We start from the raw sequence: 25,022 nt of genomic DNA, 5'->3' as shown, positions 1-25,022 counted from the left end.
AAAAGATTTAGAAACCAAAATATAACAACTATTTTTCCATATTTAAAAAAATTAAAAAATTCCTATATTAGAATTATTACATTCCAACTCCCCCTTACATAATGATCAATCGATCAATATGTCACTTTTGATATAAGTCCATATGAATAAATCATTGAAGTTCATCCAAAAATGTTGATCCTTGATAACATAATCAAAAAATAATTTGAAAAAACTAGAAATAATAACCAAAATAGAATTTTAGTTGTGCTTGTTTCATGGTCATGAAAGTATCCAAAAAATAAAATTACCTTCCCAATTGAAATCTGATATTTCAGTTGGCATTCCTATTGAAATCCGTGGTATCTTTAAAATCTATAATTCCTAACCATAACTTTAGCTACTGGAATAAATTATGAAACATACTCATAAAAAGTAGAAATCTTATTCAAAACATAATCTCTATTTAAATTTAGCAAAGGCCTAGCCATATTTTGTGAACAAACTTCTGAAATTCCTATACTTGTACTTTGTCCTATGCAACAGATTGCAAATAACTATATATGCTAATTTTAAAAAAACATAGAAGAACAGACATTCTTCATCCTGTCATTAACTCAAAAAAATGTAACCAACCCTTACTTTAGAAAAGGTATTAAACCAAAAATATAACAGGTAAATAAGTCACTTAGTATTTACCTTTTCTTGAATCATCTTACCCTATTTAGACTTTAAAATACTATTGTAGCGTTCTATAATATCTGGGTACTAAAGATGATAAGAAACAATAACTTTATCAAATACTAAAATTGCATACACGTCCTTCATCACCTGTCCTATAAAAATGAAAAAATCATTATCTGATTCCATGGTTTGAAAACAATCCCAATGGAATGTGACAAAGTTCATAACTTAGCTTTCATTAAAAATATATTATTTTTTCCTAGAATTACCTCAATTATTTTTATCAAAAAATTAACTAAAAAGGAAAAAACATACTAGTATACTCCTTCAGCAGGTGAAAAAATCTAATATACTCAATCTACATAGACTGCAAATCTCTCAATACTTTATAGTATAAGATCACTCTTTGCCTTTGAATTGCTCTATAAACATAATAAAACAATATTCAAGAAGTTTGATGACAAAAATGCTCTAATAATGAGTAGTTCAAAATTTCTTTCATTAGCTCAAACAAAAAATCAATTAATCAATTTGTCAGTCAATCTGTCAGGTACCTGGATATGCAAAAATAAATATTTTCATTTAAAAAATAATTCTATCCATTTTTGTTGGAATCAATTATTTTTACAATGAATTTTATCTTCATTATCAGTCTGTACTGAGACAAAATTTTCATCGTCCCCCTTTTTATTCTGTGACTAATTTTTATTTTGTAAAAGTAATATTTTTATCAGATTATTGTATTTTTCTTTACTATACTTTACTTATGATTGCTTTAATTTTGCAAAAGAACATTTAGGTTGGATATCCTAAATACCTTATATCAGAAAGAAACTTAAATCATGTTTAAGTATTTTTCTTTTTTTAACCAACTTATACAGTATGGTTAATTTAACCACATGCCCTGTCACTCTGACTGCTAAACAAACAAGTCTTAAAATCTTTTTTCAGTGTAGACAGACAGACATTCAGAAAGTTTCATCTGTGCTTCCTGGATCCATTTAATAAAAGCACAAAAAAAAACCCTCAATAAATATCCACTGAAAAATTGATAAAGTAACTTTTGCATAATCAACTTGCATAATTGTGGCTTATTACACTGTATAATTTTAGCTTCAACTGACCTTACTTTTTAACATCCAGTTGTCACTATAGACAAAAGCTTAATCAAAGCCTTGTGTAGACACCCTCATGTTTAAAAATAACACCTTAGTTCTTTAAAACAAATGGTGCAAAAACCCACGTATTTTTCAAAACAATTACTTAGGTTAGTAATACCTTATTAAATATTTTTTTCCATCCATGAACCTTTATTTCAGATTTCTGAAAAAAGTTTAAACACTTAAAATGTGTTTATATCCATAGGGGAAAAAAACTCTTGTCATGACTGACCATCTGCTTAGAAACTCGACCTCCATTTCTCTGTTAATGACACACTCTCAGAGAAAGATCTGTCACTGTCAGTCTTGACTACCATTCACTATACAATTTTCAACCAATCTCATTTTATCGTTTTTACAATTTTTAACCTTTTTTAAAAATTTTAAAACATATTTGGTTTGTACATCTGCTAAAAATCATGTACATAACGTTATAATATGACTTTTGATTATATTAATGACAAAAAATTAGTGGAACAATCTCATGAAACCCAGATTGGCCCCTGCGCATGAACCGACCTGCGTTTCCTCGAGAAAATTACTCCAACCAACTCTTTATCAGAAATACTCAATTTCTCAAAAACTTTTAACAATAGTTTTCTCATCAATATTTGCTAATTTTGGATTGAACAAAACTTTCATATTTTAATATTTTTCCTGTGTAAACTTTAGTAATTTTGAACAATTTACTACCTTTAATTAAATAACCAAACCCAAGTTTGGAAACTTTTGTAAAAATTGCTCAATCCTCAACTTATTATTTTCTACAACCAAATCTGTAGGATTTTTGTTAAATACTAAATACCTTGTTGTTTACCATTAACTGAATTTTATACAGTTCTTGCATAATTTTAATCAATAGTTTTTCCTTTAAACTTCTACCCCTGTATGTGCTTTGAATGACATGCAATAACACATTTCTGTTGTTTTAGGCTAAAATATTCCCGAACATATATATGCAGCATTAAACTTAATTTCCTTATTAAAGAACTTCTTACACTCTGGTATTAATTAATTAATTACCCCACTACTGTTTACATGCCTGCATTGCATATATATATATATATATATCAATTCCCGAATATTACTGAGATATACTTCTGAACTTTGAGATTAACCATCCCATGTTAAACCACTTATATAAAAAAACATATTTACCCCTTGTTTTAGAATGATTTTCCTGTGCACTTAAAAAAACAAGCAATAAACAATGTCCTTTAACTTTGTCTTCTTTAGTTTTAGTTTCTTTCGTTTGTTTGTTACATTGTCTATCTTTGGTGATTTTTCTTGTTGCATTTTCATGTTGCTGTATCTTGGAAGAGTAATGTCCTTATTTTCTTTGAAGAATTAATTTTCTAACAGTTCTTGTCTTTTTCCTCTGGCCCGCCTTCTTTTTGGCTCACGTGTTAGTGTAAATGTTTATTTAAGCTGTAAAGTAGCCTCAAGTAAACAAATGTAAAGATGCGTGCGTAAAAAAAATAATGTCTTTCTCCTTTTTGTGTATGCGAAAGGAATGTATAATGTATAGTGTATTCTTGGACAGTTCAAACATCAAAATCCCGACTTTCAATAGCTCACTCAAAGTGTACATCTGCCTGTGTGACTACAATGGTGGCCTTAAAAAAATAACGTGAAGCTTCTATTTGGCAGCTTTCTTCACGTACGTAAACGTCTACGATTTTTCTCCATAACCAGAAAAGTCCTCAGCTGGATTTTGCATGATATCTTGAACATTCTGTCCAAAATAGCTTTGGCTCAGTAGCCCTGTGTAAGCCTTGTACGTTTTTTTTTTCTTCTGCTCGTAAGCTACAAGCATTCTGACAGGTGGTGAGAAAACAAAACAGCGTAAAAACTCACCCTGTGTTTTTGAGCCTTCTCTCGTCTGATGGAAAACAAACGCCTTTTACAGTTCTAGGTGCTTTGGTCATATTTTTCTTCAAGACTTGAAAGAACAACATCTTTGACTTCATTTCTTCATTTCCCCCTTGTCAAGGCTTTAGGAAAAAAATGACCAGTCTGGCTGGCGCGACAAATGTTAAATGCCGGGGGACAGGGGGAAGAGGGATGACAGAGATAGAACAGAGGACATAGTGGACATATGCCTCTAACAGGTGTCATGCGATGTGTTGTCAAAAACCTCTTCCTCTCCAGGCGTTGCTTCCAAAATATTCAGACATAACTTCATTATATGATGGTTTATTCTTCCAACGATTATGACAGCAAACAGACAGCTTATGCTTACATTGTTACAGCTTAGTCAAACATCATGGCAGGTAGGCATCACAAAGTTACAGAAGGAGGAAATAGATGTTAAGATGATTTGATCTCTCTTGCTTGGAAGAGGGTCCCATCCCTCCCCCCATCTCTCCTGTCGGGCCGGGAGACCCAGGAAATCCTAACTTACTACGCTCATCATGTGTTCTTATACAAGTTTAACAGCTAACTAAGCACAATTGGCTCGTTTCCAAAGAAGGTTGCGATGATCGTTCACACCCACTTAGGTATTTTTAAGTATCATCTCCACCCATCTTCTTGACGTATGTTTTTAAGAATAGATATGGCCTAACCTACATTGACCTTCGTTTGTCTTTAACAAACCTTCAAATGCTACCATGTTTAAGCATTGATTCAGAGACCTTTAGAACATAATATCAATACATTTAAAATCTAACAGTTGCACCCTTTTTAAGCTATTCTGTCTATGGGGGTACCACAATGTTATTTTGGTATCCAAATGCTTTTGGACACCTCACAAAATAGAGATGTGAACAATGCTGTACCTCATTGTCAAGTTTTTGAATGGTGTATTCAGATCAGGCAAAGTATTGTTCAAGTGTTGGTTGTACAGAGGTCATTAGGAAGTGTCTTTTATGTCATCCATTGTCAGGGGCATGAGATTTACACATGAAAGAGTGCCTAGATGAATACTGTCATTTGTAAGCATTGTTTAGTTTTCTATATTAAAAATATTTACTGCAATGTTAACAATGGCTCTGCATCTAGCAAATCAATGTTTGGTACAAGCAATGCGGCCGAGCTGCCAATCATTGTCTAAACAAGAGAGACTGTGTTTGTAATTAGATATAGGTAATAAATTTGAAGACACATATTATATCAAGGTCAACGCTGATCCTTTTGAATATTTATTTGTGTTTGGTTTATGTTTTTTGAATCTAGACTCAAAAAGAAATATAATTTTTAGAAAACTTAAATGGACCAACTACAAACCAAGGAAGCTATAGAGGCCTTACTCCAAAAATATCAGGAGACGCCCATCCTGTGGAATTCAAAACACGCATTATATTGCAATAAAGATGTACGAGCGGCAGCACTAGAAGAGCTAGCAAACTATATGCAAACTTGGGTGCCAGGATGCACTGCCAACATGGTGAAGGATAAACTTGCCAACCTCAGAAGCACATACAGGAGAGCATACAAAGCTAATAAAAGCCTAAAATCGGGAGCAGCAGCAAGACAAGCAAAGGAACCCAAACTGTGGTATTATAAACAGATGGCTTTTTTGCGGGACGAAATGGAAGGCAGGAAAACGATGTCGAGTCTTTCTTCCAACCTTTCCTCCATGCTACCTTCCAGCGGACCTTCCCCAGATGACCACAGCCCTGCAGAGTCGGAGGAAGAGGGCCTGGCTGACAGAGATGCAGATCTGCCACCCTTCGATGAGGAGGTATAGTAGTTTCCTCTATATTTCTGGCGTAAATAATTTTTGTTGGATTAATGATTTGATATTGTAAAAGAAAAGCCAAGCTGGGAAAAAGCAAAAAAAAAGGTGTACAGACAAATAGGTGTCAGAGATGACAACTGCAGGGGTCAGAAGTAGAGTGTATTCAAGTAATAATGAACAGAAAATACTAAACGAAAAACATGAAAATGAGTGTGGTTTTATTTAGCGAAATTGTAAAAATTGTTCTTTTTTTTCGACACAGGAAGAAGAGATCAGCCAGGAGGTGGCAGATCCTCAGGTGTCTGTCAGCCAGGAGGAGGCCGGGGTCAGTGGCAGCCAGGAGGAGGCCGGGGTCAGTGGCAGCCAGGAGGAGGCTGGGCCCAGTGGCCTGCAGCAGGTCCCCCCGGCCAGGAGAACCACCACCAGCCAGTCTTCTCCCCCCCAGGTGAGGCCATCAGGCCGAAGGAGGCAGTTGAGGCCTGTGGAGGAGGCAAGCCTCCGCATGATACAGGAGGCAAGCGCCATCATGAGGGCCCCCCTCAACCCCACAGAGGCCTTCAGTGCCTCATTGGCCCACGATTTAAATGAAGGGGAGGAGGACCAGAGAAGACTGGCAAAGGCCCTGATGAACCAGGTCCTTTGGTGGATGCAGAGGGGCCTGCTGACCCCAGAGACTGGGCTATGTGACCCGGCCCGGCTTGCGGAACACCATCCTCCTGCTGCCACATCGACCCCACCTGCAAGACCCCGTGTTAGATCCGCTGGAAGGCTGCCTGGAGGGAAGGCTGGAAAGAGGAGGAAACGTTGATTCTCTGCCTTCCATTTCCTTCCACATAAAGGACATCTTGTTTGGACTACCACAGTTTGGGTTCCTTTGTTTCTGTGCTGCTGCTTCATATTTTTGTGTTTGGCTCCTGAGGCTTGGAAGTTTATCCTTCACCATGTTGGAAATGCAAGTTTGCATATAGTTTGCTATCTATTCTAGTGCTGCCGTTCTGTTTAGTTTTTGTGATGACATTTGCCTGAATAAAAGGCTTTTTGCTTTCATTTGAAAACATGTCTATTGTTTGTTATACTGTGGGGATTATTAGGCAGCAAACCTTTAATAAATATACAATGGGTCATTTACAAAGGACACACTCCTTGGGGGGGGGGGGGGACATTTGGTGTGCCAACATGGTTTAATATTCTCAAATGAAACACTAAAAAAAAAAAAAAAAAAAAATACAAAGAAAAAAACCTGTTAAAAAAAAATAAACTAAATGGTGACATAACTAGAAACAACAAAAAACAAAAAAAGATGCACATTCCTTTACAAAAATGACTACTATAAATTATGGAGGACCACCAACCAAAACACACGTCTGGCATAGAAAACATTATTAAAGGATTACATCACAAGCAAGAAATGTGACATTTCAGTATGGGACAACTCTATTGAAATTGCATCAGCAAGAGAACGGGGTTATTCTAGCAAGTGAAGATTTAATAAAACGAGGCAAGAAAATGTGGTTTAGTGCGCCTTTTTAAGACATTGTTCTCTTGCTAGAATAAAAGGTTTCTAATGACGAATGTGCCATATCCCAAACAAACGCGAGTTTTACCTGAACGAGCGCTCCCGTCTCCTCATTTGGACTGAGCATGCGCGGGGTTTTTGTACGCTGCTTTTGTGTACAGACGACCGAACATGTCTGACGGACACGATTCCAGCAGACTGTTTTAAAGCAAGACCAGGAAACAGTTGTTCGTTGGAAAACGGTCTGGCCGACGATTGTTTGCTAGAATCCTGTCCGTTACTGCCTACACACGAACGAACATGTCCGCTGAAACTGGTCCGCGGACCAGTTTCAGCAGACATGTTTGGTCGTGAGTACGGGGCCTGAGGCATTTTGGAAACAAGTTCTGTGGACCGATGAGGTTAAAATATAACTTTTTGGCCGGAATGAGCAAAGGTACGTTTGGAGAAGAAAGGGCACAGAATTTAATGAAAAGAACCTCTGTCCAACTGTTAAGCATGGGGGTGGATCAATCATGCTTTGGGGTTGTATTGCAGCCAGTGGCACAGGGAACATTTCACGAGTAGAAGGAAAATGGATTCAATAAAATTTCAGCAAGTTTTGGATGGTAACTTGATGCCATCTGTGAAAAAGCTGAAGTTAAAGAGAGGACGGCTTCTACAAATGCATAATGATCCTAAACACACCTCAAAATCCACAGGGGATTACAGTAGGAGGCGTAAACTGAAGGTTTTGCCATGGCCTTCACAATCTCCTGACCTCAACATTATTGAAAATCTATGGATAGACCTTAAAAGAGCAGTGCGTGACAGGCAACCCAGAAAACTCAAAGAACTGGAAGACTTTTGTAAGGAAGAATGGGCAAAGATACCTCAAACAAGAATTGAAAGACTCTTGGCTGGTTACAAAAAGCGTTTACAAGCTGTGATACTTGCCAAAGGGGGCAGTACAAGATATTAACTCTGCAGGGTGCCCAAACTTTTGCAGATGCCATTTTTTTGTTTTCTGTCATTTTAAAAGTGTAAATGATGGAAATAAAATCAAACTTTTTTGACATATTATAAGAATGTCTAATCTGTAATTTGATGCCTTTTGGAGATTTTTCCATCTTTCGTTGGCTGCGTTATGCACATTAATACAAATTTTTACCTGGGGTGCCCAAACTTTCGATCCCCACTGTACATGCATTTCCTCGTCACACTGAACTGTGGATCACACCCCATGATGAGAAACATCCAGTCAAGACACAGTAAAGGCAGCCAATCCTGGGAGAGCTGGAAGGGAGCGGAGAGGGATATGAATTGTGAACTTTTTACACAGGATGTGCCTCTGTCTCAGGCTAGTGCATGAGATATGTAGTTAACCTGTCACTCACAGCAAGGGGGCGGAACGGACTAAGGTTTTTCTCTGTAAGTCCGTTTTATTTCACTGAACAATGAAAGAGGATTGCTCAGAGCTGGATTAACTCTTTGTGGCAAGACTGGAAATTGTATACCCTACATTGTGACATAAAAAAAAAAAAAATTCGGGTGTACATCCACTTTAACATTTTGGAATGCAGTAAAGCAGCATAACTAATATTGAGTCATTAAATGTTAATGTATGGCCATGAATAGACCATATTAAATCACTATTTGTTTAATTTCTTAACACTGTTATTTATAATAACCAGATTACTTTATTTTCCACAAACGTTATGGTTGTTCTTTTTACATTTTAGGTGCAGCACAACTGATGTGGTTTGAAAAATGTTATGTGTGGCTTGTTTGCCTTGAGAAATATGTCTTGTATCCATCAATCATTTTGAGTGCTGCAACTATTGAGGCTTTCTCAGTCAGCAAATATTCAAGATTTGGAAAAAAGTAAGCTGCACTGTTTCTACAGTAATTTAAAATCATACAAGGTGGCAGTAGGATTGCTAAGTGTGCAGTACTGTTCACTAGGCCTAAACAAAACACACAAAAAAAAGAATATTGGGCCAGATCCACGAAGCAGTTACGCTGGCGTATCCATTGATACGCCGCGTAACTGCTAGGTTGCTCCGGCGTATCTTTGTTTTGTATCCACATAGCAAGATATGCCTGAAGCTGGGCTAGATCCGACTGGCGTACGTCTTAGTACGCCGTCGGATCTAAGGTGCATATTTACGCTGGCCGCTAGGTGGTGTTTCCGTTGTTTTCCGCGTCGAGAATGCAAATTAGTTAGATACGCGAATCCACAAATGTACGTCCGGCCGGCGCATTTTTTTACGTCGTTTCCGTAAGGCTTTTTCCGGCGTAAAGTTACCCCTGCTATATGAGGCGTTCTCAATGTTAAGTATGGACGTCGTTCCTGCGTCGAATTTTGAAAATTTTACGTCGTTTGCGTAAGTCGTTCGCGAATAGGGCTTTGCGTAGAATGACGTTCACGTTGAAAGCATTGGCTTGTTGCGGGTTAATTTGGAGCATGCGTACTGGGATACCCCCACGGACGGCGCATGCGCCGTTCAGAAAAAATGTCATTTACGTTGGGTCAAGTAAAATTAACATAAAACACGCCCACATCTTTATCATTTGAATTCCCCACCCTTACTCTGGCAGATTTATGCTACGCCGCCGTAACTTTAGAGGCAAGTGCTTTGTGAATACAGCACTTGCCTCTCAAAGTTGCGGCGGCGTAGCGTTACTAGGATACGCTACGCCTGCCGAAATATACGATGCGCTACGTGGATCTGGCCCATTGACTTCATATTGTGATGAAACCGATTGTGAACAAATAAATATAGATTATTTTCTGAAAGCACATTATAACCTTTTCTTTTTCGTTTACATGTCTCTTCTTTGATGGCAGCTATAGTTTATTACAGCTGCGTGTTTCAAAATTAGAGATGAACAAAACATTTACATGAGTCTAAAACATGCAGTTCATTTCAAGGTGGGGTTTGCAGGATTTGACAGCTTACCTAATTTGCTGTGTAAAGTGATAAAGAGGTGCAAAGGACCCCTTGAAAAAGGTGTGCAAATTTTCAGATTTGCAAGTCTTCATTTTTTTCTAAAGAAGATCAACAATTGTGGCCTTCATACACCTCTCAGTAAAGCATTCCTTAAAGATAAGTAAATATCATCCACAATACATACACACACTCCATGTAGCTTGGTGTCATTGTTTTGATATGATCTACACTTGTAATTTGCAAAAAGTATACTACTGTATAGAATTCTGTATAAATCTGGAACCCTACATTTAAAATTCTTTGGAAATATTTAACAATGTTTTTCTGATACAAAACACACATGTCAGTGTACAGTGACCCCATGCATGTTACCAATAAATCACCCATCAAATCTCAATGATCAGGCAGAGGTGCCTTGAACTGAAAATCCCCAGGGCCCAACCATTGATTTGATAGTTTCAAAAAACAGTTAACATTCCCGGCATGCCGGAAATGCTAGCTGTCACATTTGCTTGTGCTCTCAACCAAACTGTCAAACAATCCAATGGCTGGTTTCATAACTGATCACATGTGCAGAATCATGGCAGTTGTAGATTAAACAGAGGCCAAGATGGCGGCTTCCTTGGCTGAAAACGATAGGAGGGTTTACTTCCACTTTAAATGAGAAATATGGCTAAAGCTTTTTTGGTCATACTTGTTTGTGCATCACAGAATGGCACTTATTTGTGCACTCCTGTGACCTAGATTCAGATGACAGTGAGCTAAAGATTGGATCCATCCAAGATGCCTGACTGGTAGCTGGCTCAGCCTCTCAGTGTGCCCTCTCCCCAGCTCAGTGCTCCATTAAGAGCTGGAGGGGCAGAGCAGAGAGCCAGTGACTTCAAAATTAGATTATTTGTTTCTTACAATGGTAAATTTTCCCGTTTTAAACATGTTGGCCCGGATTCACGTAGAGCGGCGTACATTTGTGTGGGCGTAGCGCATCTCATATGCGCTACGCCGACGTAACATAGAGAGGCAAGAACAGTATTCACAAAGCACTTGCTCCCTACGTTGCGCCGGCGTAGTGTAAATTGGTCGGCGTAAGCCAGCCTAATTCAAAGTAGGAAGGAAGTGGGCGTGATACATTAAAATGAAGCTTGACCCCATGCAAATCAGGGGCCGAACGAACGGTGCATGCGCCGTCCCGTGGACGCTTTCCAATGTGCATGCTCAGAATCACGTCGGAACAAACGCCTAAGATACGTCTAATCACTGAACGTAACCTACGCCCACCCTATTCACGTAGTACTACGTAAACGACGTAAAATACAACGGCTGTTCCGACGTCCATACCTTTGCATGGGTTGCACCTCCTATATGTGGAATAACTTTACGCCGGACGTACGCCTTACGTAAAGGAAGTAGATTACAGCGACGGGCGCAAGTACGTTCGTGAATCGGCGTATCTAGGTCATTTACATATTCGATGCGTAAATCAATGGAAGCGCCCCTTGCGGCCAACGTAAATATGCGCCCAAGATACGACGGCGTAGGAAACTTACGTCGGTCGTATGAAGAAAAAATTCAGGCGTATCTTACTTGCAGAATCAGGCACATAGATACGACGGCGCATCCCTGCACTTACGCGGCGTATTTGTAAATACGTTGGCGTAAGTGCTTTAAGAATCCGGGCCGTTATGTTTTCTATTGTCAATAAAATATGGTTTTATGAGATTTGTAAACCATTGCATTCTTCTTTTATGTATATTGTAAATGTAGATTTTACATTGGATCTTAAGCCTCACAAGGAACTCAGAGTTCACCTACATGAAATCGACATGCAAACATGTTTGCCTTTACTCTGTCAGTCAGTACTATAACTCATTCTTTCCCTTCCTACATTACGAAGTGGTAACAGGATACACATATTCCCATAGAATGGTAGTATTGGGGTAGAATCTGGTCTAGTATAGCAAAATATTATTTTTGACCATTCTAAAGTCTGCATATAAGGCTTTCTTTAGGTTGTATTGGGTGCCCACTTGAATAGCACAATCTTTCTCATCTTATCTTAGATGTTCCTGTGGCTGTGGTTAACAAGGTGACAATTTTGGTGGTCTTGTCCTAGCTACCTTATTATTCTTGGTGGCCAAAGAGACCGTTGCTAAAGCCTGGAAGAAGCTTAAAATTATCTTTCAAGATGTTAAGAAGCATATAAATATGCTATTGGTTACTGAAAAAAAATAATGTAATTTTTTAAAGACTTTCAGGTTACATTTTAAAAATTTTTGGAACCGTGGCTTAAATATGCAGAAAACAATGCTCCTTAGAATAACCCCAAAGTGACTCAGATTATATAATAAATTGAGCAAGATAAAAAGTCCATGTGAAGAAAAACAATCCTCTATTGAATGGCACCACAGTGACACAAATGAAGAAAAAAATGCCTGACCACCGTAATCTAGACCTGCTTACCAAATGGCAAGCATAAAGGACGATTGGCTATAGCCCAGCCACGGTCTCGATCATAAAGAACCAGACTGGATGGCCAAAAAACTCCCCTTGGCGTCTCACAGGATCCGATAACAGTGAATGCAGAAAACCTTTTTTTGTTTTCTGCATTCACTGTTATCAGATCCTGTGAGACGCAGAGGGGAGTTTTGTGGCCATCCAGTCTGGTTCTTTATGATCAAGTGGTCAGCTCTGGTCAGCACTGCAAGCTAAAGGCCGTGGCTGGGCTATAGCCAATCGCCCTTTATGCTTGCTATTTGGTAAACAGGTCTAAATTACTCTGGTCAGGCACTTTTTTCTTCATTTGTGTCACTGTGGTGCCATTCAATAGAGGATTGTTTTTCTTTACATGGACTTTTTATCTTGCTCAATTTATCATATAATCTGAGTCACTTTGGTGTTATTCTAAGGAGCATTGTTTTCTGCATGGACTCGTTATTTGTTTTTTATTCACAAATTTTTGTTTCTCAATTGGCGCAGCTTTTCCCTGTTTTATGCTATTGTTTTTATGTGTATGTCCCACATTAAGCTGCTGCCTTATTTCCATTAGCCTAATTGGTTTAGCGTGGTTTCTTTTCTAATCGTGGCTTAACTATGCCTTTGCTTCTCTGCATTCCTCTAATCTTGGTTATTTATAGTCCCCTTTTCCCACTTTTGGTCACAAATCTGTGGAGCGAATACATAGCACCCTTGTATTCTCCCTTTCCCTCTTCTCTGCCTCTCCCTCCACCCCCAATCTTATATTCTCTGTTAGTCCCCACTCCCCGCTTCCTCTTGCCAGAGGAGTATTAGGGTTGCCTACATTATTTTGCCCTTTTGACAGATTCTCAGATACATTTGGACAAATTATTGTTGTTCTGCATTCTGCATCTCTATGCTTTTAATGTTGTCAGTGTATGCTGACCTATCATCGCTGGACATTGCCAAACCTTGCCCTTTGAAAAGAATGCAAACTATTGCAACAGAAAGCTTATGGATTCAACTCCTGGGCTGAACTGTGGGCACCAGCAGTCTCATTCAGGTCTAACACTTAACCTGCCAGGCCCACATGTAGCCGATGAAACTAGGAATAATTTTAAAACAAAGATTCAGCTGCAGGACCTTTAAACTGAACTTAGGTCTCTAGAGCAGCCATCATGATTCACAAAAGAAACCAAAGCTAACCAGAACAAATTAAACCTTTTGCTCAGGTACTGCCACAATACAATCAGAAGAAGAAGAGTTTGTAGTTACTCTCTAGTGTTGTCAGCAATGCTCAATAGGGGCCTTATTTGTAGTCTTCCCCCGTTTGTTACTGCTTCAACAGATAATCAGCTAGTTTTGAATTGGAACCATTGTTGACAAGACGAAGAAATAGTATGATGTAAGCCAAAGGATGCATCTGCCTGCTCACTGCTCACAACATGGCAGGGCCAGATAGATCTCTAGGTAATCTTGGCAAATGCCTGGTGCTCAATAGATGAAGAGGGTCCAGCCAAAGCTCCTGAACCCAGTGTTGACATCACTTATCTAGCTTCTCGTTGAGGTAAGTAACCACTGACCATCAGAGAGCCCTTTTCCCACTTTTGTGGTCACTTCTTTTACTGACCACAAATGTAAATTGAGCCCTCCTCTCACTGACTAACAAAGTAAGGTGCCCATCTTCCGTAGACCAGCAATGCATGCATAGTTCAGTTTAAAAAAAAATGCTGTATAGTACATGCAGTGTATTGTTTTATGTTTTGTTTGTACCCACAGATTGGATTCTTTGTTAATATCTATTGCTGGATTAAAACTGCTGAGATCTTGTTTCTGCAGTCCTATTCACCAGTATCTGGTTTTTGGATTCACAGTCCTATTTTTTCTCTTTGACTATCACATTATATCAGAGAGCTTTTTACTGGATTTTTATTTTATTACAATCTTGTTCTACAAGGTAAAATAATACATTTCATAATTACATCCACTTTTAAATTCTGTATATTTAATGTTATTTTTTATTAACAGTAAACATATACAGTACAAACCTGTAAATACTTCAACATAAAGCAAGACCACATTAAAACTAGTGACTGCTAAACTGTTAAGACAAATTAAAGATGCAAGCATAGTTACAGTATGCAACTAACTTTATACTGCTGTAAAAACTTTATGTAACTTAGCTGTCCATGGGTTTATTTATATGTGAGCTGACTTATGCTCAGAGCTTTATCTCTCTCTCACTCTGCTGTAAAAGGCTGCTGCTCTGTGAAAAGGCTGAGCATTGAAAGAACACTTATAGCCGGATTCAGGTAGAGCGGCGTATGTTTGGGCGGGCGTAGCGCAGCTCATATGCGCTACGCCAACGTAACATAGAGAGGCAAGGCCAGTATTCACAAAGCACTTGCTCCCTAAGTTACGGCGGCGTAGCATAAATGGGCCGGCGTAAGCCCGCCTAATTCAAAGTAGGCAGGTAGTGGGCGTGTTGTATTAAAATGAATCGTGACCCCATGTAAATGAAGCGCTGAACGAACGGCGCATGCGTGCGCATGCTCAGAATCACGTTGAATTTACGCCCTAAGATACGACGGCTCAATGGCAACGACGTGACGTAACCTACGCCCAGCCCCATTCACGTACGACTTACGTAAACGACGTAAAATCCAACGGCAGTTCCGACGTCCCTACCCTAACATGACTTAGACCAGCTATTTGGTGGTTTAACTTTACTCCGGACGTACGCCTTACGTAAACGGCTAATACTCATGCGACGGGCGCAAGTACGTTCGTGAATCGGCGTATCTTGGTCATTTGCATATTCGACGTGTAAATCAATGGAAGCGCCCCTTGCGGCCAGCGTAAATATGCGCCCAAAATACGACGGCGTAGGAGACTTACGTTGGTCGGATGGAGCCAGAATTCAGGCGTATCTGGTTTCAAGAATACGACGCATAGATACGACGGCGCATCCATGGACTTACGCTGCGTATCAGTAGATACGTCGGCATAAGTCTTTGTAAATCCGGCTATAAAACGTTACAACAGCTGTCTGTGTGCTTTGGGAACCCCATTAATGGAAACCCTAATGGGTTCTCCAAAACAAACAGGTAATGGCACATGTTTAGTTAGTGGCTCAGAAAAGCAAATGTTTTCTTTGGTTTATGCTGTGAAGCCCTTTTGAATTAAAACTACAGATTTTGTGGAAAGTATCTATCATACATTCTAAAAGTGGTGCAGAAAAATGCCAAATGCATGTACCTATCTAGAACTTGTACTTGCATTTGGCGCATGCTGCATCACTTTTAGAATGTATATGAGACACTTGTGAAAAACCTGTCTGTGTAACTTTCTCTGGTCTTGTTTAGCTCCACTTTTAGTGTCAGTGTTTTATTTTGAATCTGGCACATTCATTGTACCACAATGAAAAAGTGTTGCATTTTAGAACTATCTGAATTTGGTGCACAAGTGGCTGTCAGGACCAAAAGTGTTTGGTGCAATACATTAACAAGAGGGATTAACGTCAGAAAAGTGTTGCAGTAGCTTTATTAAATCCCCCTCATTATGTGGTCAAGTCTACCCCCTCAATTAACCTAATCATGAGCGAAGACAGAATGAGAGGTTCATTGTGGCTTGGGGCTGGGGTTAGACTAGGCAGAATGTGAACTGGTTATAGATCACTAGGACAAGACTCAAGAAGAAAGGAGGGCAGGATAAGAGAGAAGAGAGAAAGCAAAATCTGATTGTGGACAGGATATAAAAGGAGATTGATCATGAGCTGGGATCTGAGCATGGTGGTGTGTGTGTGTTTGGGGGAGAGGGGGTGGCAGATAAAAAGATTATGGTGATGGGGCAAATGGTGGAGGAATAAGAGAAACAGCAGAAGATGTTCCGCGTATAGAAGATGAAGAGCAGTTGTTTGTCATCAATAAAGGGCGAATCACGTTTATTAAAAAAGAATGGATAGCTGGAATGCCTCCTTAAAATGACACATATATGAGAAAAACAAGAAGAAATAAACAATCTTTTACAGATTAGCTAAAAGTAAGGCAATATTTCTCAAGCAAGGACAAATATGACAGAGGGGACAAAACCTAGCCTGACATAACATTACAGCTCACAGAGGCATTTAGCTGTGTGGGAGGTGGCAATAAGTAACACCCTGGCAGCTATGTGTAGGTGGAATCTAGGGCAGTAAGGAGACACCTTCTGAAAGTGTGTTGGACTTCTGCAGAGAGATGACTGCTTCCTCAGAGCTAGGGTCCTTTTCTGCAGCATACCAATTATAAAATCATATAGGTAGATTCAGTAAGAGTTAGGCCGACTTATCAGTAGATAAGTCGACCTAACTCAGAATCTACGCCGACCTATGTTTAAGCGTATGCTCAAACAGAGATACGCTTAAACATATCTAAGATAGGACGGCTTGGGCCGTCCTATCTTAGATTGCAATTTTTCGGATGGCCGCTAGGTGGCGCTTCCATTGCGGCCGATTCACGAACGTACGCCCAGCTGCCGCAGTAGATTTACTCCGTTTTCGTAAGGCCTTTACAGGCCTAAAGTTATTTCACCTATTAGGTGGAATAACAATGTTAAAGTATGGCCGCCGTTCCCGCCGCGAGAGTCAAATTTTTTACGTTGTTTGCGTAAGTCGTCCGCGAATCAGGAGTTACGTCGTTTACCTCCACGTCAAAATCAATAGGCCTGTACGGCGTACTTAGCCGCAATGCGCACTGCGAAATGTAGGCGCCCGGCGCATTCGCAGTAGCCAAAAAACTTAAAAAACGTGAGGTCAAGCCTCATTACCATTAAACACGCCCCCCTCCAACCCATTTGAATTAGGCGCCCTTACAACCCGCCGCATTTACACTACGCCGCCCTAAGTAAGGAGGCAAGTACTTTGAGAATACAGTACTTGCCTCTCTTACTTAAGGCGGCGTAGTGTAAACACGCTAGGCTACGCCGCCACAAATTAGCGTGCCCGTACCTGAATCTACCTAATAGTCTCCAGCATCAGGGAACACAATTGGTCTCCTTACTAGACACATCTATGTCTTGGTATTAAATTACCTGATTGTTGATACATGCCACCCCACAGAGAGATTAGATGGTCCTTTACAACCCTTGGCATTGGAAACCCACTACTACCACAAAGAACTATGATGGACCTATGTTCATCTCCTAAGCATTTTTAAAATGGCTAAAATTTTATATTTGTTCACATCTTTTTCCACTCTTCTACCTTAATACCTTACTTATTCTCCCCCTCCTCCATCCAGCAGTCAGTTAAAAATCCACGCATGCTCAGAATCAAGTCGACGCATGCTTGGAAGCAGGGCCGCTGATAGGGGGGGACCACCAGTCCTCCTGTAGGGGGCCTGGGCACACAAGGGGGCCCAAACACCAGAGGGAAGGAGGGGAAATTACAGGATGCCCTGTGCGGCTCTCCGTAGCAGCTGAAAACCCTCCCGCTGACTTTTAGCTGTTGCAGGGAGAGACACAGACACAACTGTTGTCTTCCTTGTCCTGTTAAAAAAAAAATAACCCTGTATTGTTTTAATCCATTGTAAAAAAAAAAAATAGAAAATCGTATAACAATAATTAGTAAAAATTGTAAAATAAAATAAATGTATTTAAACAAAATATATCAAATGTTTTTGTTCAAAAATGTTGAAAACTATTTAAAAAAAGGGCTTATTCACACAGCTTCTCTGTTATCTATGTGTCCGCTAAGAATGATTTTAGTATATTTATTGTGAAAAAAATTTTTTATATATATATATATATTTGAGGGGGGCCCTGCCAGGTAGGCTGTACATGGCCCCATGATTTCTAACAGCAGCCCTGCTTGGAAGCATTGAACTATGTTTTTTTCAGCACGTCGTTGTGTTTTACGTCACCGCGTTCTGACACAATCATTTTTTTAACTGATGATGTGTAGGCGCGACGGACCATCAGTCAGCTTCATAGGTTAACCTATGACAACCGTCCTTCAGACCGTTCTCATCGGATGGACTGATCGTGTGTACGAGGCTTGAGTGTACTTTCAGATCTCTTCATTGGAAAACCTAATAAAACTATTGTGCAAGAAAGAACACAACTTTTTCTGTTCTTTGTAGACGCAATAGCTTTTAAAATTCGTTATCCACCTGTGACTTTCATGAAGAAAGATTCAAACAATTCTAGTTAGTTGAGATTCTTTGGAAGACTTCTTGCATTTTCTAAAATGATTTGTTATATTTCTGCTGCCACCATTTCTTTGTGTAGCACATGTAGTTTTAATAGTCTCCATGGTGATCTTACTAATCCCAATTCATACTATGGGGTTTATTTACTAAAGACAAATAGACTGTTCATTTTGCAAAGAAAGTTGTACTTTGTACAAGAATTTGCCCCGGCGCTTAGTCAATATAGTGTGATTTGCAAAAAATGTGCTATGAAAATAAAAAATAAAAATGATGAATGTTTACAATTGATGCAGGCTTTGTTTTAATTCAATTGTATTTTTACACATTATAGTAAATATAACCTAGGATTAATCTTTTAAAATGTTTGGGTTATTTATCAATGTTTTCATAATAATTATTATTTTCTCTCCTAGTTTCTTGAACTACTAAATAAGATGAATTATGTTCTGGCGTACATTGCACCATGGCAAATTGCTTGGGGATCTTCATTCCATGTATTTGCTCAACTTTTTGCCATACCCCGTATCCTTTTCTTTTACTAAATATACTAACAATTATTAAATATACTTATAATAAACAGACACGGTTAAATTGCTGTGGCAATTTACAAGAAGCTGGTAATATGTTCATGTAATACTGTACTTAGCCAACCTGTTGCGGATAATTGGATTGATGAGTTGGGACAGAACTTTGATAAGACTTTTACTGCTGCTAAATTCCATGGGCCAGATCCACAGACAAAGTACGCCGGCGTATCTACTGATACGCCGGCGTATTTTCAAATTTCCCGCGTCGTATCTTTAGTTTGAATCCTCAAACCAAGATACAACGGCTTCTGGGTTCGATCCGACAGGCGTACAGCTTCGTACGCTTTCCGATCGTAGCTGCAATACTTTGGCGCCCGCTGGGTGGAGTTTGCGTTGTTTTCCACGTCGCGTATGCAAATTAGGGATTTATATCCCAGCGTGCATTGCTCTAAATGACGTCGCAAGGACGTCATTGGTTTTGACGTGGACGTAAAATACGTCCAGCACCATTCACGGACGACTTACGCAAACAACGGGAATGACGGCAATACTTAACATTGGCTGCGCCTCATATAGCAGGGGCAACTTTACGCCGGGAAAAGCCTAACGTAAACGTCGTAACTTTACTGCGTCGGCCGCGCATACGTTCGGGAATTCGCGTATCTAGCTAATTTGCATACTCGACGCGGAAATCGCCGGAAGCGCCACCTAGCGGGGGAAAAAAATTGCAGTTACGACCCGACGGTGTAAGAGACTTATGCCTGTCGGATCGAATGGATATCTATGCGTAACTGATTCTAAAAATCAGTCGCATAGATACGACGGCCCAGATTATGACTTACGACGGCGTACATGGCGCTGCGCCGTCGTAAGTCCTTTGAGAATCTGGGCCTCTGTATTTAGATTAAAAAAAAAAATACAAGGTAAGAACTCAGTAGAAGAAATATGTTTACATCCCTTAAAGGTCTCTTTCCAGGAACATTAGTGAATCTGAAGCAACAGAGACCATAGAATAGAACTGAAAAAGTGGAAACAGAATATAATTTAAACAGTTTGATCATCTCAGGTCGTATTATTCAGATTGCCAAACAAAACAACATTGATGCCAGGTTTTCTTTACATTTTTATTCTTTACTGGTTCTAAAAGTGTGCAAAATTTTAAATGAACTTTCAGTTAAAATGTAATTCCTAATATAAAATTTGTAGATAGTTCTAAATATAAAAATATTCTGTCTTCAGACAATAACCAAAAACCTTGGTGCCAAGTCTGGAGGTGTGTGATGCAGTAAACCCTTTTTTATAGAACCTGATCTTGCTGCCCTCCTCAGAACAATGGGTGGACTTGGAGGTGAAACATATAAAAAGCATGTAGGGCACACCAACCTTGTGCATAGAAAATAAATAGAATTGCATGTGAATTGCCATCATCCCTCATGAATTGAATAGGTTTTTACCTCAAATGTTGGGATTTTAAAGGCAATTAAAAATAAAAAAACAGGCGTACGTCTTAGTACGCCATCGGATCTAAGCTGCAATTTTTCGGCGGCCGCTAGGTGGTGTTCCCGTCGAAATCCGCGTCAAGTATGCAAATTAGCTACTTACGGTGATCCACGAATGTACGTCGGCCCGGCGAATTTTTTTACGTCGTTTGCGTTCGGCTTTTTCCAGCGTATAGATAAAGCTGCTGTTCTGAGGCGTACTCAATGTTAAGTATGGCCGTCGTTCCCGCGTACAATTTTGAATTTTTTACGTCATTTGCGTAAGTCGTTCGCGAATAGGAATTTGCGTAGAATGACGTCACCGTCGTAAGCATTGGCTTGTTCCGGGTTAATTTCGAGCATGCGCACTGGGATACCCCCACGGACGGCGCATGCACAGTTAAAAAAAAACGTTGTTTACGTCGGGTCACTACGTATTTACATAAAACACGCCCCCATCACTTCCATTTGAATCCCGCGCCCTTACGCCGCAAAAGATGCACTACGCCGCCGTAACTTACGCCGCGAATTCGTTGAGGATTCTAAACAAAAAAAAGTAAGTTACAGCGGCATAGTGTATCTTAGATACGCTACGCCCAGCGCAATAATGCGCTGTTCTACGTGGATCTACCCCTATATGTTTATTAAAAAATATACATTTACATAAAACCATAGAGGTGCTCCACATGTGTAGGACAACAAACGGTTAAAACTAGGTTACATAAGAAATTGTATGAACATCTGACAGTGATACATAGTAACTATATCAGAACCCAAGACCATTATACACACAGTTCTCGGAGATGAAAAGGTTGCAAAACCCAAAGCGTTTAGAAAGATACAAATATGGAACAATCTTCATCAGGGACCGCAACCATCTCTGAAATTGCAGAGTACAAGACCAGTGCATAGAATACATATTGTGTTACAGAGTAAATGTCCATCACATAATATTTCAGCATATACAATGACACAGCTCCTCCATCTTGGACACTTCACACAAGTGCAGACTTGTGTGGAGTGTCCAAGATGGAGGAGCTGTGTCTCTTTTTAATGAACATATGGACATGTAAGTTGTTGTTATTGTATTGTGTAATAGGCGTCATTGTATACGCTGAAATATTATGTAACACAATATGTATTCTATGCACTGATCTTGTACTCTGAAATTTCAGAGATGGTTGCGGTGCCTAATGAAGATTGTTCTATACTTGTATCTTTCAAAACGCGTTGGTTTTGCAACCTTTCCATCTTCAAGAACTGTTTGTATAATGGTTTTGGGTTCTGATGTAGTTACTATGTACCACTATGTATAGCCTTTGGTTTTATGTACATTTTGAATATTTTGCAATAAACATATTTTTTATATATTTTTTGATTTTTAATTGCCTTTAAAATCCCAACATTTGAGGTAAAAACCTATTCACCAACCTTGTGCATTACCAAAAATACATTTTAATAAAAGGTAAACAGCAATAGTAATACTCACATATCAATGTGATAAAAAGAGGACCAGACGGTGTTGCTAGGTGGCTTATGCATTTCAAGGGAGAACCCTCTTCCTCAGACTCATTGCTTTGGCTCTGAGGTAGAGGGTTCTCTCTTGAAACGCGTTACCACTGCTGTTGCGTTGCTCAGCTTTTTTTTTATCACGTCTATATGTGAGTAGTACCATTGCTGTTTACCTTTTTTTAAATTATTTTTTTGTAATGCACAAGGTCAGTGCGCCCTCCATTCATTTTATAGGTGGGAGTATTGGCCAGGGCCATAAAGAGACATACAGTACATATGAATGCTCCCAGATTTGCCTGTTAAACTAATCAAACAAATTAAGTCCCACATGTTTTTAGACACCTCAACACTTTGTATCTTGAACATTGCAGATAACATTATATTTACAATACATTTACAAAAATAAAGTGTTCTCAGTGTACCTTGACATGTTGATTCAGATTCTGCTATGCTTTTCATTCAAACAGTTGCTACTTCAGTTTTGTCAATGCCACTTAGTCCTTTTCTTGGCAGTGTCATTTTTGTGGCATCATATGCAAGACCAATTAAATTCTGGGAGAAAAAAAACAGGTAAAAGCTATTTGGTAACAGTCTTATCCCCACCCCCTCCTATACACAAGGCTTCAAGTTAGGCCTCGTACACACGACCGAGGAACTCGTCGGAAAAGACACATCGTTTTCCTCGACAAGTTCCTTGTTAGGCTTGTGGAGGAACTCGACAAGCTTGCTTTGCGTACACACGGTCAAGACAAAATCTCCTCGTTCTCAAACGCGGTGACGTAAGTGAGTGAGTGAGAAACTTGTATAGAGTAACAAATGCGAACTTAATCGCCTCAAGGCGCTTTGCATCCAGTGTTGTCCTGATCCATTAGAAGAGGTGGGTCTTTCGTTTTTTCCTAAAAGCCCGATGGTTTTCTTCCAAGCAGATAGTCGTGGGTAGAGCATTCCAAAGCCGGGGTCCTTGAACTGCAAATCTACGTTCTCCCTTAGATTTGTAGCGTGATTTAGGGATTTGGAGAAGGTTTTGGTTGGTTGACCGGAGCACGCGCTTGGCGACGTAAGGTTTTATTTTTTCGCTTAAGTATTGAGGAGTGTTTCCTTGTGTACATTTGTGGGTGAGGCAGAGCGTTTTGAAAGTCACCCGGTCCTGTACGGGCAGCCAGTGGAGGGACCCTTAAGACCAGAGAGATAGATTCCCACAGTTTTTTACCTGTTACCAGTCTGGCTGCCGTGTTCTGGACGACTTGTAGATGTGAAATCTGGTATTTCGGTAGTCCTAAGTAGAGGGAGTTTGCGTAGTCGAGTCGTGAGTTGATGATGGTTCCAACCACTACTGCTGTGTCCTCTTCCGGGATGAACGGGATGAGTCTACGTAGCATGCGGAGAAGATGATGAGAACCGCTGATGACTGATCCTATTTGTGCATTCATAGTCATGTCTGAGTCAAAGACGGCTCCAAGACTTTTGACTTTGTTGCTTGGCGTGATGGTTTGTCCGAGGATGGTGGGTGGTGTCCAAGTGGTCCTAGAATTAGATTTCCAATTTGCGTGAAGGATGAGTAGTTCCGTTATGGATCCGTTGGGTTTGAGGGAGCTTTCAGTCATCCAATTATCGATCAGAGTGAGGCATTTTCCTAGTTCATGATATTGGTCTTTTTTGTTGGTGATTTGAAAGTAAAGCTGCGTGTCGTCAGCATAGGAGTGGTAGCGCAGGTCCTGTTTGCTGGTGATTTTGAGTAGCGGGCGGATGTAGATGTTGAAGAGTGCAGGTGAAAGAGGTAATCCTTGCGGGACTCCGCATGTAATGGTTCGTGTTTCTGACGTGAGGCCTCCAAGTTTCAGGGTCTGAGTGCGATTTTCTAGAAAAGATGCGAACCACGGTAGGGCCGAGTCTGAAACTTCGGCTACTTCTTTGAGTCGCGTGAGCAATGTGTTGTGGTCGACCGTGTCGAAGGCTGCACTGAGGTCCAGCAGCACTAGGAGACAGGATTCTCCGTCATCTGCTGCTTCGAGGGCATCATCCCATATCTTTAGAAGAGCGGTTTCTGTCCCGTGGCCTGGGCGAAAACCCGATTGTAGTGAATCTAGGAGTTTGTGGTTGTCCAGATGGGGCTGTAGTTGTTGTACTACTGCTTTCTCCATGATCTTGGAGATGGTGTTCAAGCTTGTTACCGGTCTGCGATGGTTGGGGTCTTTGGGGTCGAGGTTGGGTTTCTTTCTTTAGGAGACGAAGTGACCTATCACGAAACGCATCAGGCGGAGCGAGCGACATGCTGACATCATCCCCTCTCATCATTTGAATCTCTACACGAGTGGTTCTTTTTTGCCTGTCAGCGTCCGGCCGGCGCTGCAGGTTTGAATGCCTATCAAAATCGTCTGAAATGTGAGTTGTTTACTTATGTGCCTGTTTTAAATAAAGTATCCCTGGTTTTATGCTATGGAAGCATTTCTCTTTTTTATATGATCGTTGCCATTGAGTATAAGTGTGAAGCTCTGCTGTATTGGGACCATACCACTAACCAGTTCCTCTGGTCGGATTGTTATGCTGGGCTTGGTCCATGAGGACCTTTGAATCTGGTAAGCAGATTTTTATCATCGGGATATTTTTCAATCATTGACTATTGAATTTGTTTTTCTCCTTTTTCATTTTCTTGTATGATCAATTTATTTTTTCACTGATTGCAATTCTTTTTACATTGGTTGGAGAGGACATTGATCCATATACACGTTTATCCACAGATTTAGTTCCTAGATGGTCGGAGCCATAACATATCACTGTTATTCATATGTATGACTGTATTTGTGTTTATTTTTATTTTTAGGTACAAACACACATTTTTGGGCTTTATGCCCTTCATTTTGTGTTCCCTGAAGAGGAATACTAATTTCCTGGTGTAGCGCAGTTATCCTTTTATC

At 39.9% G+C, this 25,022-nt stretch overlaps 1 protein-coding gene across 1 annotated transcript in view; it reads left to right on the top strand.

Moving 5' to 3' along the window:
- The window catches only part of PCNX2 (pecanex 2), a 229,399-nt gene that overhangs the window by 133,532 nt on the left and 70,845 nt on the right, over nt 1–25,022 (top strand). Inside the window, exons 19-22 of the mRNA XM_040351012.1 lie at nt 8,743–8,884; nt 14,185–14,362; nt 19,004–19,112; nt 22,548–22,677. Coding sequence (XP_040206946.1) covers nt 8,743–8,884; nt 14,185–14,362; nt 19,004–19,112; nt 22,548–22,677 — 559 coding nt within the window. The remainder of the gene's footprint in view (nt 1–8,742; nt 8,885–14,184; nt 14,363–19,003; nt 19,113–22,547; nt 22,678–25,022) is intronic.

This window comes from Rana temporaria, chromosome 4 (assembly GCF_905171775.1).
Source record: "Rana temporaria chromosome 4, aRanTem1.1, whole genome shotgun sequence".
NCBI lineage: Eukaryota > Metazoa > Chordata > Amphibia > Anura > Ranidae > Rana > Rana temporaria.
Note: the sequence above shows the minus strand (reverse complement) of the source record. Positions and strands in the feature narration are given on the sequence as shown.